General features: G+C 47.2%; 1 protein-coding gene across 1 annotated transcript in view; it reads left to right on the top strand.

The window, feature by feature from the left end:
- Cdh3 (cadherin 3) overlaps nucleotides 1-16,399 on the top strand; it is a 48,561-nt gene that overhangs the window by 11,792 nt on the left and 20,370 nt on the right. Inside the window, exons 3-6 of the mRNA XM_059262575.1 lie at nucleotides 13,974-14,053; nucleotides 15,696-15,821; nucleotides 15,977-16,132; nucleotides 16,234-16,378. Of these exons, the coding sequence (XP_059118558.1) occupies nucleotides 13,974-14,053; nucleotides 15,696-15,821; nucleotides 15,977-16,132; nucleotides 16,234-16,378 (507 nt within the window). The remainder of the gene's footprint in view (nucleotides 1-13,973; nucleotides 14,054-15,695; nucleotides 15,822-15,976; nucleotides 16,133-16,233; nucleotides 16,379-16,399) is intronic.

Genomic DNA, 16,399 nt, shown 5'->3' with positions numbered 1-16,399 from the left:
ATCACCCAGTTTTTCAAGTGAGGGAACTGAAATCAGTTAAGTAACCCACCTCCCATTCTCACCACCCCACCACCACCCCACCCATCCCACCCCGCTCCCAGTCACACTGATCTTAGCAGACAGTCTGACTCCCTGTCATTGACACCAAATCGTAAATAAATACAGAATAGTTCTTTTTCCGGATTCTACTCCCTATGGGCAAGCACAGTTAGTAGCTTAATATAGTCCTATTTTGTAGACCTTTTTAATTTTTTAAGGCATTTATTTATCTGTGTGTGTGGACAACTTGCTGGAGTTCGGTTTTCTCTTTCTGCAGGATGGGCACCAGGGATTGAATTTGGGTCATCAGCCTTGGCAGCAAGCTTATTTACCGGCTGCGCCATCTTGATGGCCCCATTGCAGACCTTTTTCTGACCAAAACCTTGAGCATACATACAGGAATTTGTAGACATGTTACTGTACAGCTTGCTTTGCTAGCTTAGAGATGCAGGCATCTTTCCAGATTGTGAAATGCACGTCTATCTTGATTTTAACCACTCCTGGAGTCTTCCAGGGGCAGACGGGACATGATTTATTTGAGCCAGGCCTCTGTTTTTATCTTTTACAGATGTGGTGGTAGGAAGGAGCTAGCACAAAGACTGTGAAGTGTTTGGATTTTTAGAAATCTATCAGGAGTCGCCTTATTAGGAAAGACAGCAGCTGAATAATGATGGAGTGAACTGTGCGTCTTAACCCCATCCAGACGAACTGAACTTTTTATGGTCAGACTGTGCTTGCAAGCTCAAGATAAGGCATCTACACTATTTAAAAACCATTAGTTTTCACAGTAACATTTTTTATGACTCCATAATATGAATTTTTCAAAGCATCTGAAATCACCAAAAATCAAGACAGTTTAAAGCTGTATGACTTAGAAGTAAACTGCCAAATGTATTCATGCCGACATATTTTTCTCAACCCCTCAGAGCTTGAAAGTATAGTTCAAACAGAACAAGAGAGAAAACACATTTTCTCCCCTCACATTTTTCTTTAGACTTCAAATTCTGCTAGCAGGTCTTTTGCTCACCAAAAGTTGGTTTCCCGTCTTCAAGCAGACACTCACTTCTGATCTTATTTTTCCCTTGAAAGAGATTTTAAATTCTTTCTTAATCCCAGAGAGTGCTGTGGTCGACAGTCCTACCCAGGGCACAGTTGCATGGATGTAAAGGGTGCATTCCAGAAAGCCTCAAATAATTCGTGACACCCATGATTTGAGATGTGTGTTTCCATATGAACAAATGTGAAGAGTGTGCATGGCTCCGGGCAGATGGGGGCTTTACAGTTCCACAGCCTCTGCAGTTTAGCATTTGTGTGACTTTCTACAATTTTTTTTTAAATATGAGAAATAGGGGTTTTATTGGTTGGTTTTTTTTTTTTTGGTTTTTCGAGACAGGGTTTCTCTGTGTAGCTTTGCGCCTTTACTGGAACTCACTTGGTAGTCCAGGCTGGCCTCGAACTCACAGAGATCCGCCTGGCTCTGCCTCCCGAGTGCTGGGATTAAAGGCATGCGCCACCACCGCCCGGCTGGTTGTTTTTTTAAGATTTATTTATTTCCTATGTTTTTCTGCCTGCATGTATATAAGTGCATCGTGTGCATTCTGGTGCCCAGGAAAGTCAAAAGAAGGCATCAGATCCCCGGGAACCGGAGTTATAGACAGCTATGAACTACCATGTGGGTGCTGGGAGCAGAACCCAAGTCTTCTGCAAGAGCAGCCTCTTCACCTCTGAGCCATCGCTCCAACCCCCTATCACAGGAATTTGTGTGTCTTTAAACTTAGCACACAAAGGGGGGCTTTATTTGTGGAATCATTTCAAACTTGTTTTTTCTTTTTAATTATTTATTTTTATTTTATGTGCATTGGTACTTTGCCTGCATGTTATGTCTGTGTGAGGGTATCGGATCCCCTGGAACTGGAGTTACAGACAGTTGTGAGCTGCCATGTGGGTGCTGGGCTTTGAACCAGGGTCCTCTGGAAGAGCAGTCAGTGCTCTTAACCGCTGAGCCATCTCTCCAGCACCTCATTCCAAACTTCCATAGTTGAAGTTTATATAAAGTTTATCAATAATATGACATGTAGGGTACTTGGGCTGGTCTGTTGGTTCACTTATTAGCTGTGGCTCTTGGGTTAGACTGTTTATCTAATCACTGCACCTTAGTTTCTCAGCTGTAAGATAGAGGAGGTGTTAGGGACTGGAGAGATGATGGCTCAGGGGTTAAGAACACTGATAGTTCTTGCAGAAGACTGGGTTCAAGTTCCAATACCAACATGATGGCGCGCAACCATTCTTAACACCGTTCTAGAGGATGCAGTGCCTCTGCTGACCTCCATGGGCACCGTCACACGTGTGGTGCACATATTACACACAGGCAAAGCATTCATACACATAGAATTAAAAAAACAAAAACGTTTAAATGCATTTTGAAAACAGGTATTAACTGGGCATGATGAGAAATGAAGGAAGGAATATCAAGAGTTCGAGGCAAGCCTTGGACACATAACACATAAAGCCTGGGCTACATAAAATACTGTCTCAAAAAATAATAATTACCTGGCTGTAGTGGTGCACACTTCTAATCCTAACACTTGGGGGACAGAGGCAGGCGGATCTCTGTGATTTCAAGGCCAGCCTGGTCCACAGAGTGAGCTCCAGGACAGCCAAAGCCACATAATGAGATCCTGTCTTGAAAAAAAAACAAACAAAATAATAATAATAATAATAATAATAATAATAATAATAATGTTGTTATAAGACATGGTAATGCATGCCTTTTTTTTTTTTTTCCCGAGAAAAAATCTCACTGTGTAGCCTGGCTGGCCTGAAACTCACAGAGATCCACCTATTTCTACCTCCAGTGCTGAGATTAAAGGTATGCACTGTAAGAGATGGTATCAGCTCAGGACCAAATTCTCTACACAAAAGGAGATTTATTTGCCCCAGAGGGACAGAGGGCAGGGGATAAGAGACAGAGACAGGAGATAGAGGACTAGGGAGAAGGGCAAGGGAACAAGGGAGAAGGAGGGGATAGGGGTGTTTTTCCCGGAGGGGAACAAAGACCACCTCTGGATGGAGCGGAGACAGATGTGGCACATAGGAAAATGGCGGTTTATAAAGGTAAGGGGGGAGACCCTGTGTTAGGATGAGGTGTTTAATTTTAATTGGGCGTGTCAATTAGGTGAGCCAAAGGGAGCTTTTGACTGCTGGGCCTCGGTGGTCAGCCTCAGGAGGACGAAGTGGCCAAATAAGGCAATAGACCTTGGTGTCTAGCTTTAGGAGTGCAATCTAATGGTTTTTAGCAAGGCAGAGGGATTGGGGAAGGCCAAGGACTGCCAGAGACATGTTTGCCAGACCCAGGCTAGCTAGAATCCCTTCGTGCACCACCACATCTGGCCTTGACTCTTGCCTATAATTCCACTATTTGGGAGGCAGAAGCAGGTGGATCTCCATGAGTTCAAGCCCACTCTGGTCTAGTAGCAAGTTCTAGGCCAGCCAGGGCTACATAGTAAAACTCTGTCTTAGAAAAAAAGGTTACTACTAAAAGTAAGCAAAGTAAAATTGGACTACAGTGAGGAAATTAAATAAGTTTGTGTATAAAACCATACATAGCTACTGATGGGAGGTGGTACATATTTGTAATCTTAACACTCAGGAGATGAAGTTCTAAGGATTGTGAATTTGAGGCCAGCCTTGGTTACATAGTGAGATCTTGTTGAGGTGGGAGGAAGGACTTAGAAAAGGAGGGAGACAATGGGGCTGGACAGTGAAGGTAAGGATTGTATATTAATGTTTTTGAGGGGTTTTGTTTGTTTTATTAAAGACTTTTTATTTTTTTTTAATGTATGTGTTGTGTGACAAAAATTTTCTTGGGGAGATGAAACACCCAGATTGGGAACCCACAATAGACCAAAGTACAGATGCCACCAAAGACCAGCTTGGTGAATCAGTGAGTTTTAATGGGATTACTTACAGGAATATGGAGGAGGGGTTACCTAGAGGAGCAGAAATGACTCAAAGACCAAAGCATCACCAAAGCCCACCCCAGCATGTGTGACAGCTCAAAACCACCTGGGAACCTGGAGCCCACTGCACAGCCTGCAGACAGCTCATCAGGTTGGAGAGTGTCCTTTCCAAGGGACTTGGGTCTAAACCTCTTCCAGGCAGCCCAGCTGGTTTCTGCTTTCTCCAGGCAGCTGGTCTGGTCTCAGATTCTTCTTGGCAGCCAGCGGCTCTGAGCATCTCTGCTAATGGACTCTGTTTACTCTGGCAGGGAAGGCCCTAATGAATCTGGTTAGTTTCAGGTACTTCCTGAAGCTGAGTTGTTTACCTTCTTTCTCAATGAGCTCCCCTGAAGGGTGGAATGATTTGCTCTCTAAGGAGACTGCTCCAGTGTCTATTTTGCCTACATGAGTTTACGTGCACCATGTGCATCCTAGTGCTAGTAGAAGCCAGAAGAGAACGCCAGAACTCCTGGAACCGGAGTTACAGGCATCTGTGAGCCACCCAGTGTGAGTGCTGGAGACTAAGCCAGGGTCCTCTCCAGGAGAAGTAAGTGCTCGTAATCTCTGAGCCATCTCTGAGCCATCTCTGAGCCATCTCTCTAGCCTTTTTATTTTTGTTTTCTGAAACCGAGTCTTAGGTAGAGACTGTTGGACCTGGACTGTGTTCTGCAGTCACTTCAACACATGACCTTCTCATCTTTCTGTCTCCACTTCCTAAGTTCTGGGCTACAGGGGCTCACCACCCATGTTCAGCAAGGTTTTGTTTTTCATCCTAGGATGAATGGCACATGATTGATGAGTTCCAAACAAGAATCACAGCCTTTAGACCTCCAGAAGACAGTAGTGTCAGTGTACATCTCCAGAATCTCATGGTGGACTTTTGGCCTGCCCACTATAGGCGCTCTGGAGAAGCTCTTGGAGAACCCCCAAGTGTGCTGGAGACTAACTAGTGTGGGGATGTGTGGGGATGTGAAGCTAGTGTGGGGATGGACCTTCCAGCACGGCCTGGGACAGCTTCTGGGTCAGTCAGAAGCACAGGGGCTCTTAGCCTGCATAGTGGAGTACATTCCCAGCATGCTTTTCTGCCCTCCAGCCTCTCCCCATTGGCCTGCTCACTTCCAGTCTTCTTCAACGTTGTTCTCCACTGCCATCTCCTTGGTCTCTTGCCTCGGCCTTTGGTGTTGGTGTATGTAAGCATGTGCCACCACAGCCGGCCATCTTGGTGTTCCTTTGTTTAGAAGATGCCTAATGGATAGGCTTCAAAGACAGGAAGCCTTCTCGGTTCCAGGGCTGGGCTCCACCTCCTCATTTGTGCAGTGTGAAACTATTAATATTGTATAATTGTTGGACGCCTACTATATATAAATGGCTCTTTGTGACCTTTTCTCTGCTTTCTAGAGCACTGCTTTTCCTTGGGAGGTTTTCTTTTATAGGATTTGAGGCTATAGTTTAGATATTTGAGTCCTTGTAATACAGCCTAATTAAGCATTCCATTGAAAGGTTATTGAGTCCTTTATTTTTCTCCTACTTAAGCAACAGACTTGAGGATTCTCATAGTCTGTCTTTGCCACACCTAGGATGATTTCTGGCACTGTACCCAGGTCAGAGGGCTTATTTATTTATGGATTTTTAATTGATAGAAAAGTGCTGGTTTACATTCTCGCTCATCCCAGCAGTATGTAGCAGCACCTGGTTCTCAGTGGTCCACAGCACTTGGCCTTTTAATTAGTATTTCTCAGTGTTATAAATAAATAAATATATATATATATATATATATATATATATATATATATATATATAATACAGCTTTCCTTAGGAAAATCCCAGCATCTTCCCAGTCAGTTCCACATGCTTCCCCCTGAGCCCTCCAATGCTGCCTCTCATCAGAATCTTATTTGCCTTATGAGGCATCTGTGTCCCCAAACAAACTAGAACGGAGACTTTGAGGGCAGTTTCCCCTGCCACTCTCAAGACTGCCATGTGACCACACCCTAATCAGGTAGCTACAGTTTCCCAAACTGGCTAGGACTGGTCGCTCTGATGGGTCTTTGGTCCTCAGAGAGGTGGTTTGTTTTCTTTTGCCAGAGCATCTAACATAACAGATGTTGGAGCTATGTAGCACTTTCATATTGTGGCTGAGAAGTCCAATTCCCCCCTTTCAAGAGTGTTTCCTTGGGGTTGAGAGGGAAGCATCTGGGCATTTCTGACTGAAAGGGAAACAGACATCCTCAGCACAATACCCGTCAGTTTGTGTGAATCTATTTAAAATGCTTCTTTTCTTCCACACAGCTCCAGTACTCCAGAGACTAGACTCTTCATGCCCAAGGTTTATAGTGGTGTCAGTTTAAGATCTGAGGCCAGCCTTCACAGGATGGCTTTTAGAGAGGAGTTTTGAACCCAAGCCAGGGACTCCAGGTTCCTATCTAGAGCAGAAACACGAGGCTCCGAACTTTTTTGTTGGCATTCTTGTTAGTTTCTGTGGAAACAATCCCAGCTGAAAGCCGTCGGTTTCCCTGAGTCCAGCAGGCATGTCTTCCTCGAGTTCATACCCATGTCCAAACCCCCATGGGGAAAGCAGCCAGATGACGTTAAGGCCTTGGTGGGTGTGGAAATCAGAACTGCTTAGGCCTTTGTTTTCCAGCCTTAGAGTCTGAACCATTGCATCATGTATTCATTGGTGCTCATCAACTCACCTCAGAAGAGCGGGACACAAGCCCATTCATGCCCCCATGAGTTAGCCAGGATGTGTGGCCTTCAAAGCTACCACAGCCAGGAACAGGCATCTTCTCTCTCTGAGGAAGGCGAGACCAAAGTAGGATGAGTTATGATGAGACCGGGTGTGGGGCTCAGTTTTGGTCTGAGAGAGTGGCGTGAAGCAGGAAGCAGCCAGGAGGAAGTTAGAGTGGTCTGCCCCAGGGCTTAACCTCTCAGCAGCTTCTCTGTGATGCCTAACGTACAAAGAAAATGACTCATGTTCTCACAGATGCCCCAGCAAGTTTCCCTTGAAAGGTCACTGTGTCTGTGAGATCTCCATCCTCTGCCTGCCCCAGTGAGACACACACACACACACACACACACACACATGCGCGTGCACACACACACACACACACGTACACACACACACACACACACACACACACACACGTACACACGCGCGCACACACACACCCAGCCCTTCCAGCGGAAGACTGAGCCAGTTTTCTTCTGTGTTCTTGGGCACCAGGCATCTACTTCCTCTCTTCAGGTCTATCAGTCACAGCTAACCTCTTCGCAGGTTGGGAGATTCCCCGCCCCCTCCCCCACTGTGGTCTAGAAAAGACTAGCTAGACGAGGGTAGTACTGGAGAAGTGGTCCAGGGATTATGAGCACTGGCTGCTCCTTCAGAGGCCTCAGGTTCAGCTCAAGGCACCTTCGTGACCGCTCCCAACCATCTGTACCTGTGGTTTTAGAGACTCTCTCGCCCTCTTCTGGCTGCTGCAGGCACTGCATGCACATTCAACCCCCACCCCACTCCCAAAAAGGCTCGTAAAAATTTAAAAGTACACATAAAAATCTTTTTAAAAATAAAAAAAGACCAGCTGGGGGTGGTAGCACATACCTGTTATCTTGTACTTGGAAGACTGAGGCAGGAAAATTTCAAGTTTGAGGCCAGCCTAGCCTACATATAGTAAGTTCAAAGCCAGCCTGAGCTGCATAGCAAACCTTAAATCAAAAAAAGAGTGAAGGAACCAGGGAGATGGCTCAGCGGATAAGTGTGCTCCCCCTGCAGGTGTGAGGGCCTGAATTTGAACCCCCACATAGAAGTCTGGCTTGGTTGTGTGTGCCTGTACCCCCAGCTAGAACGGAGGGTGGAGACTGAATGATCCTGAGAGCTTGCTGTCCAGACAGTCCAGCTGGTGGGGGGGGTGTGTGTGTGTGCAAGGTGAGGGGGACGACCCGGGAACTGTTTCCCATTCAATCAGAGACTTTCAGGACAATAAGGTAGAAAGAGATATAGAAGACACTTGATACATTGACCTGGTCTCCACAAGTGTGTTTATGAGCACACTTACATATATGTACCATACACATATATGACACACTTATACACAACACACAAAGGGAGCTGATAGAAATCAAGACTTGGATATAGACACTTTGGTTAATTGTGCATACGTAGATTGATGGTACCTTTTATCGAAGGCTTATCCTGGACCAGGCACACATTATTATTCCCATTTCAGATGAGAAGACTGAACTTCCATAGGCTCACACCATTTCCTAGGCATACAGTCGACAGCCCAAGTCTGCTGGACCTCTGTGTTCTTCATTGACTGACTGCCTTCAAGATTTGAAGTCTGGTCCTGATGCCCTCTAGCCGTTGGGTTGTTCTCTCTCTGAAGCTGTTCCTGGGGCAGTTCAAGGCACCCTCAGCCCCTTTGCCCCTACAACCTCTTGTTTCCTGAGTTGTTGGGTTGGAAGCTGTAATACCTACCTTGCAGGAATATTAGTTCCCAGGACTGGGAAAGAAAACATTTAGCCGAGTGTCTCCAGCAGAGTGGGTATTTGAAGCATGCCCCTGCCTGCCTGAACTCCTGCCCCGTGGTTGTATTCTGCTTCCTGCTGAGTGTGGGTTGGAGCTGATGTGTCTGGAATCCGCAGCCTTCGGGGGAGGCCGAGACACCCATTAATATGTGACTGCTGCCTGCTTGGTTGTTGGCACTGTCCCCTCTGAGAGTAGATGGACAGCCTAGGCACTGAGATGCTAAGGTCCAGCGCTACGTACTAGTGGGAAGTGCCAGGAGACAGGGCAACAGCGTGTGCTGGCACTGCTTGCACGTAGAGTGTGGAGATAATAGGTTTTGCTGGGTTACTGCCTCCTTGTGGGTATGGCGTATTTAGAGTTTGGGGGGCTTAAGGCTTATGAGTATTGGGGGAGTCATTAGTTCCTTGCTGGGTAACATGAAAGGATAGCTGAGTAGGAGAGCTGCTGGAGGCTCTCATCGTTCAAGATCAGGGAAAGGACTGTTACGTTTTCTATGGTTGTTGTGGTTTTGAGATAGACTCTCATTTAGCCAAGGATGGTTTCAAACTCCAGCTGACAAAGACAGTGAGCTCCTGATTCTCCGGCTTCCACCTCCCACATGGGTTGATCTGTGTGCTATTCATGATGATATTGTGCCTGGCAAATTTTAAGTCAGTATTTTGAACAGCTAATACAGTTAGTAACCATGGGACTCCAGAAAGTCTGTGATAGTCATCTTGTCTTGGTCCAGCTGCAGGGGTCTTTGCCCAGAAGCCTGTTTCTTTTGAATTGCTTTTCAGAGATATTTTTCAATGTTTTTTTTGTTTTCCATTATATTTAGGGGAGTTGGGGGGGGCAACAGAGAGGCCAGAAGAGAGCATCAGCTCCCATCAGGAGCTGAAGTTACAGATGTTTGCGAACCTGACATTGCTGGCATCTGAACTCTATTCCTTCTGATTGATCGGGAAGTGTTTGTAACCACTGAGCCATTTCTCCAGCCCTCAGATCCGGTTTTAAAAGTACACATATGAACTAGGGATACAGCTCAGTGACATAGTTTTTGCCTGGTATGTGTAAGGTCCTGGTCAATCCCCATTGTCACACATACAAAAAGTATATCAAATAAATAACAAAGTACAACTTGGGACATATTAGCAGGGAGACAGATCACTCTCTACCTTTAAAGTTTATTAACAATATGTCCTGGGAGCTTTTCATAGGCTACAGAGTAAGGACATCCATCTTTTATAGCTTGTTTAGTTTTTTTTTTTTTTTTTTAAGATTTATTTATTTATTATGTATACAGTGATCTGCCTGCATGTATGCCTGCAGGCCAGAAGGGGGCACCAGATCTCATTACAGATGGTTGTGAGCCACCATGTGGTTGCTGGGAATTGAACTCAGGACCTTTGGAAGAGCAGCTAGTGCTCTTAACCGCTGAGCCATCTCTCCAGCCCGCTTGTTTAGTTTTTGAGTGCTAGGGAGTCAAATCCAAGGCCTAATACGCTAAGCAAGTGCTTCTTGCCACTGAGCTAGATCCCTGGCCCTTTTCATAGCTTTCTGCAATATCTGATTGGTATTTCGTTGTATGGATGATAAAGTAACACAAACCAACCCCTCACTGATGTGCATTTAGATTTTTCTCTGCATTTTTGCTATGTCAACCATGCATTGTTGATTAGTTTGTGAATGGTGTAGATGGCCCAGAAAAAGTGCCTTTGGAGTGCCCTGTAGGAGTGCAAAGATACTTGTGGATCCTTTATCATGGTATCTAGGCAAATGGCAAAGGTGCACAGGTTGCACAAGGCAGTTTTTGAATGAATGCCTTGCTGGAGAATCTGGCTTTAGACTCTGACCGTGCCTGGGTTCTGATTCTAATTCTGCTCTTTAGCAGTATGGATTTAGGCAAGTCATCTCACCTTGGAGTTCCAGTTTCCTCTTCGTGAGTACTAGATGATGCCGTGTGGAGTCGACAGAGTCATGTTTTGGGGTTTTGATCTGTGTGGTATTCGTGATGGTTCTGTGAAGTCGAATGGTGATCTTCCAAATATAATAAATTAATCCAAGTCCTGCATCAAGATATCAATGTTTGTGCCAGATGATGGCGTACACCTTTAATCCCAGTACTGAGGAGGCAGAGGCAGGTGGATCTCTGAGTTTGAGGCCAGCCTGGTGTATAGAACAAGTTACTTGACAGGACTCAAAAAAAAAAAAAATGATGCTCACAGCTAGCAGATTTTAAAAATAAAAATATAGGGGGCTACAGAGATGGCTCAGTAGTTAAGAACATATACTGCTCTTACCAAGGACCCATGTTTGGTTCCCAGCATCCACATTGGGCAGCTCACAACCACATATAACTCCAGTTCCAGGGGATATGACGCCCTCTTCTGGCCTCCTCAGGCATTGCACATGTGTGGTGTACTAAGATACATGCAGGCAAAATAGCTATACACATAAGATAAAAACAAACAAACAAAAAACTTCTTAAAAAATGATCGCTGTTGTTTCTGTAGATGAGGAGACAGATGAGCAAGACTGAATGACCGCGGTGGTTATGGAATGACTCAGGTTTCAGACAGGGCTGGGATCTACTCCCAGCCTTTTCATTGCTTAGCTGTGTGACTTTAATGAACTTGTTTAACCACTCAGTTTCCCAGTCTCAAAAATGGGCATTAAAATGTTTCTCATAAGTTGCGTCATCAGATGAAATAAGGAACTATGAGCTGGACGTGATGGCACATGCCTCTATTTAAGGTGATTTAGTCTGTGTCTTATATCTCTCGTTCCTGGTCTTTCTAGGATTAAGGAAAAGCAAAATTCCTCCGATGAGCCTGCAAACATGTGCAATAGAATAAAAGACAGGCCCACTCTGTTTCTCATGGCTCCTGGGACCCTCTGGAATAGAATCAAGCCCTGGTCCTTTTCTTCCCTTCCTCCCCCAAGCCTGTGTTAGCCCAGGGCTCCTCAGAGAGGTTATTGTCAAGGAGGCAGGGCTGTCTCTAAGCAATCTTTGCTTTCCCACTTGCACATTCCAGCTTTCCAGGAGGAATGTGTGCCTGGATGTGTGCGCTCTGGGGCACTGGGCTCCTGTGGGCTGCAGGTGGCTCGTTATGGTTGTTAAGCCCTGGTGTCCCTTCCACTGACGTCATCCACCTCCGTAAGCTCTGCTGGTTCCCCAGCTTCACGTGGTGGAATCCTACTACGGTCAACTGAAATGTGTGGCTCCAGAGAATGCCTGGATATAAATATTTTTGAGCAAAAGGCAATTAAAAAGTACCAAGAGAGCCAGGCATGGTGGTGCACGCCTTTAATCTCAGTGCTCCTAGGACATCTCTCTGAGTTCAAGACAGCTTGGTCTACAAGACTAAATAGGGAGACTTTGCCTTTAAAAAAAAGAAGAAAGAAAAAAGGCAAGGGAGTATATACTCAGCATGTACAGGACCTGGATTCCATACCTAGCATGGAAAATAAAGATGGATGAATGAATACAGATTCAAATGCAGGGGCTGGAGAGGTGGTCAGCAATTAGAGAAGAAAAGGGACGAGGCTCTCTCTCTCTGCCCTCCCAGCTTTCCCGCAATGGCTGAGAGTTCTCCTTTCTGAAAGCCACTCTTTTCAATAAAGAACCCCCACTCCATTATTTGCTCCCTGGATTTACATCCACTGTTTCCTGCCTCTGTAAGTGCTTCCCTTTGTCCTCTCTCGGAACTGCACTCTTCATTGTTGAGGAAGGCGTGTCAAATTCTAAGCCACGCGGAGGCTTCGCCCATGTGACACATACTGAACGTGTTAATAAGCTTGTGCTTCTCCTCTTACTCCACGACCAGCGTCGGCTGTTGGGGGCGGGGGTGTTTCTTCCCCACAAGCGTGCATCCTGCCTTCTGTCTGGCTTTGCTCCTCCGCCCTCGGTGCTCCTTGAATCCACCCCTTGTTGCATGGCCTTGCAGCTGAGTCATTTCAGAACGTGATGATACCACCATGTTTCTGTGCGTGCTGCTTGCGTGGACACCTCGCATTTCCAGTTGTAGCAATGAGTAGTGCTGCTGTGAACATATTAACATGCACTTCCGGTTTAAAAGAAAAAAAAATGCTAGAGATTGAACTCAGGGCTTTGTACATGCGAGACAGCTCTCTACTACTGGGTTACATGCCCAGCCTTGTGAATACATTCTAATTTTTTTTTCAAGTTTTATTATTTAATGTGTATGGGTGTTTTGTCTACATGTGCGTCTGTGCACCACAAGCGTACTTGGTGTTCATGGAAGTGATTCATGGAGGGTATCAGATCTCCTGGAACTAGAGTGACAGGTGTTGTAAGCCGCCGTGTGGGTGCTGGGAATTGAGCTCAGATCCTCTGAAAGAGTAGCCAGCCAGCGCTCTTCTTAACTGCTCACCGCCTCTCCAGCCCCACTACCAGACTTTTCTACAGGGGCTATTCACTTTCACGTTCCCACCAGCCATGCACGCGAGGCATCTTGTTTCTCCATTCCTCGCTCTAGGAGTGAGACTCCATACTAAAGCACCTGACTACCAGTCACTAAGCCCTGGGCTTGACCCCCAGCAGCACAAAGTAAAAGGAGTTGGGGCTAATAGCCAGCTTGGGTGTACGCTGGTGGCCTGTAGTTAGTAATTCCAACTGCTAGCTGCTCTTCCAGAGGACCTGGGTTCAATTCCCCGCATCCACATGGTAGTTCACAACCACCTGTAACTTCAGTACCAGAGGAATCCAATTTCCTCTTCTGGCCTCTTTGGTGCACAGATGAAAAATAAAAATTTTGGGGGGGGGCGGCGGGGAGGACAGTAGCCTCGCAGGTAGAATTCAAAAGAAGTGAGACAAACTTAAATTCCTAGAAGTTGCAGAAAGTGTCTGTGGGGAACAGTGTCACGTCCTTGGATGCCGACTGTGTGTAGCTCGCCCCCAGGAAATCATCTTCCTCCTTTAGCTGTAACTCAGCGAGGCTACCTGGCAACTAATAGCATGGATGCTCACAACCGTGCTTCTCCAGCCTGGTGGACAAAGGGGTTGGACAGACAGACTGATGGTGAGGTTGTCCTCCCTCCGCCACGACCAAATGTAGGGGCTGGAGAGATGGCTCAGTGGTTAAGGGCATGTACTGCTCTTCCAGAAGACCTGAGTTCAGTTCCCAACATGCCCATCAGGGGGCTCCCAACCACCTGTAACTCCAGCTCCAGGGCATCTGACTCTCCCGGCCGTCACAGGCACCTGCACACATGTGGCATACACTCATACACATACAAATGAAAAAAATTAAATAATGGTAAGACTGCGTGTAGAAATGACATCTGAGACTTGTAACCACCTGCTGGACAGAGAGTAAGCCAAATCCCCGGGTGCCACCACTTGGTACTCCTTGATCTAGTCAGGGAACTGCTTTCTAATTCTCTCTTTCTCTTTTCCTCACTTGTAGCATTGACTGGATGCACTGGACATGAGCTGCATGGTGCTGACCATGGAGAAGTCACTGTGCTGAACAGTGAGACAGTCCAGGTAAAATACCTTGTCTGTCTTCAGGACAAAAGAAAGGTGCTGTGTTCAGATTACTGCTGGCCAGAGGCCCTAAATGCTATAATAATGAGCACTAAATTAAACTCCCAACCCCACAGCCAACCAGCCAGGAACATCAGCTGATAATCAGAGCAGAGAAGTGATTGAAGCTGCCCAGTAGAGGGCGCAAGAGAGGCAGCCTATGGGGGAAGGGAAGAGGGGCGTGGCTGACATCCCCCAGTTCACCATGGGGAAGGGAAGAGGGGCGTGGCTGACATCCCCCAGTTCACCATGGGGAAGGGAAGAGGGGCGTGGCTGACATCCCCCAGTTCACCATGGGGAGGGGAAGAGGGGCGTGGCTGACATCCCCCAGTTCACCATGGGGAAGGGAAGAGGGGCGTGGCTGACATCCCCCAGTTCACCATGGGGAGGGGAAGAGGGGCGTGGCTGACATCCCCCAGTTCACCATGAGGAGGGGAAGAGGGGCGTGGCTGACATCCCCCAGTTCACCATGGGGAGGGGAGGAGGGGCGTGGCTGACATCCCCCAGTTCACCATGGGGAAGGGAAGAGGGGCGTGGCTGACATCCCCCAGTTCACCATGGGGAGGGGAAGAGGGGCGTGGCTGACATCCCCCAGTTCACCATGAGGAGGGGAAGAGGGGCGTGGCTGACATCCCCCAGTTCACCATGAGGAGGGGAAGAGGGGCGTGGCTGACATCCCCCAGTTCACCATGAGGAGGGGAAGAGGGGCGTGGCTGACATCCCCCAGTTCACCATGGGGAGGGGAAGAGGGGCGTGGCTGACATCCCCCAGTTCACCATGGGGAGGGGAAGAGGGGCGTGGCTGACATCCCCCAGTTCACCATGGGGAGGGGAAGAGGGGCGTGGCTGACATCCCCCAGTTCACCAAGGCTCTGTCAGTCCCTCCAATACCTCCATCCCTTCCAGTTTGGTCCATGTTAACCCCAAGTGAAGGCCATTTCAACACAGGATTTCCAATCCTATGGACCTCTAGGATTGTAGACCTGAGGCGCTTAGCTATACTTTCTTGGTTTTTTTTCCCCTAAGACAGTGTCTCACTATGTGACTCTGGCTGTCCTGGAACTCACTTCTGTAAGCCAGGCTGGCCTCTGAACTCACAGAGATCCTCCTGCTTCTGCTTCCCAAGTGCTGAGATTAAAGACGTGCGCTACCACCACCCAGCTTCCTAGTGTCTTTTAGTTTTTTGAATAGTCAAATGTTCAAAACAAAAATATTTAGAGCTTTATAACAGACAGTCTTTGTCTCCATCTGCTCATATCCCTGCCCACCCTTGAGAAGACACAGATAATTACTGTGAGCAGGTTCTCTCCCTCAGTTTCCTTCTATGTGTATATACAAATAAAAATAGACTTTTCCTCTTTTTTTTTCTTTTCCTTTATTATTAATATTACAATTGTTATTATTACTGGGTTTTTGTTTTTTTAAACACAAGGTCTCACATGGTTTAGGCTAACCTCAAATTGCTAGGTAGCCGAGGACGACCTTTAATTTCCGATCCTTGCCTCTGCCTCCTGAATGCTGGGATTATGGGTGAGTGTCGCCACACCTGACTCCTTTCTCCTTTCATGCAAAAGCTAACATGTTATTCACATCTTTCCTTGCAGGCAGCGAAGGCTACGGTGAGCTCCCCGCCCAGACGCATCTTACGGAGACGCAAGAGAGAGTGGGTGATGCCACCGATATCAGTCCCCGAGAATGGCAAGGGTCCTTTCCCTCAGAGGCTGAATCAGGTAGGACTGTGCCTTCGGCCTGGGCAGCCCTGAGGTCTGCAGGATGGATTGTCTAAGAGCGAGGCTTCTTGCCGCCGGGTGGGGAGCTGCAGAAGGCTCCCTGCCGCCGGGTGGGGAGCTGCCACTTGTCAGCTGTCATTTTATTTTGTTTCCAGCTCAAATCTAATAAGGACAGGGGCACCAAGATTTTCTACAGCATCACTGGGCCTGGAGCTGACAGTCCCCCTGAGGGCGTCTTCACCATAGAGAAGGAGACAGGCTGGTTGCTGTTGACTATGCCACTGGACAGGGAGAAGATTGCCAAGTATGAGGTAAGTAGCCTTTAGTACCCAATATAGATGTCTTTTCTGAGGTGGGCCCAAGGCCTGGTGAGCAGGGAACACCAGCTGACCCCAGACCTCTGTGCCCACAGCTTTTTGGCCATGCAGTGTCTGAGAATGGGGCTTCTGTGGAGGAGCCCATGAACATCTCCATCATCGTGACAGACCAGAATGACAACAAGCCCAAGTTCACTCAAGAGACCTTCAGAGGGAGGGTTTTGGAGGGGGCAACGCCTGGTAAGGTTGGGAAGGAGCTAC

Source organism: Peromyscus eremicus, chromosome 5, assembly GCF_949786415.1.
Source record: "Peromyscus eremicus chromosome 5, PerEre_H2_v1, whole genome shotgun sequence".
NCBI lineage: Eukaryota > Metazoa > Chordata > Mammalia > Rodentia > Cricetidae > Peromyscus > Peromyscus eremicus.
The sequence above is the reverse complement of the archived record's forward strand: the minus strand, read 5'-3'. Positions and strand labels throughout refer to the sequence as shown.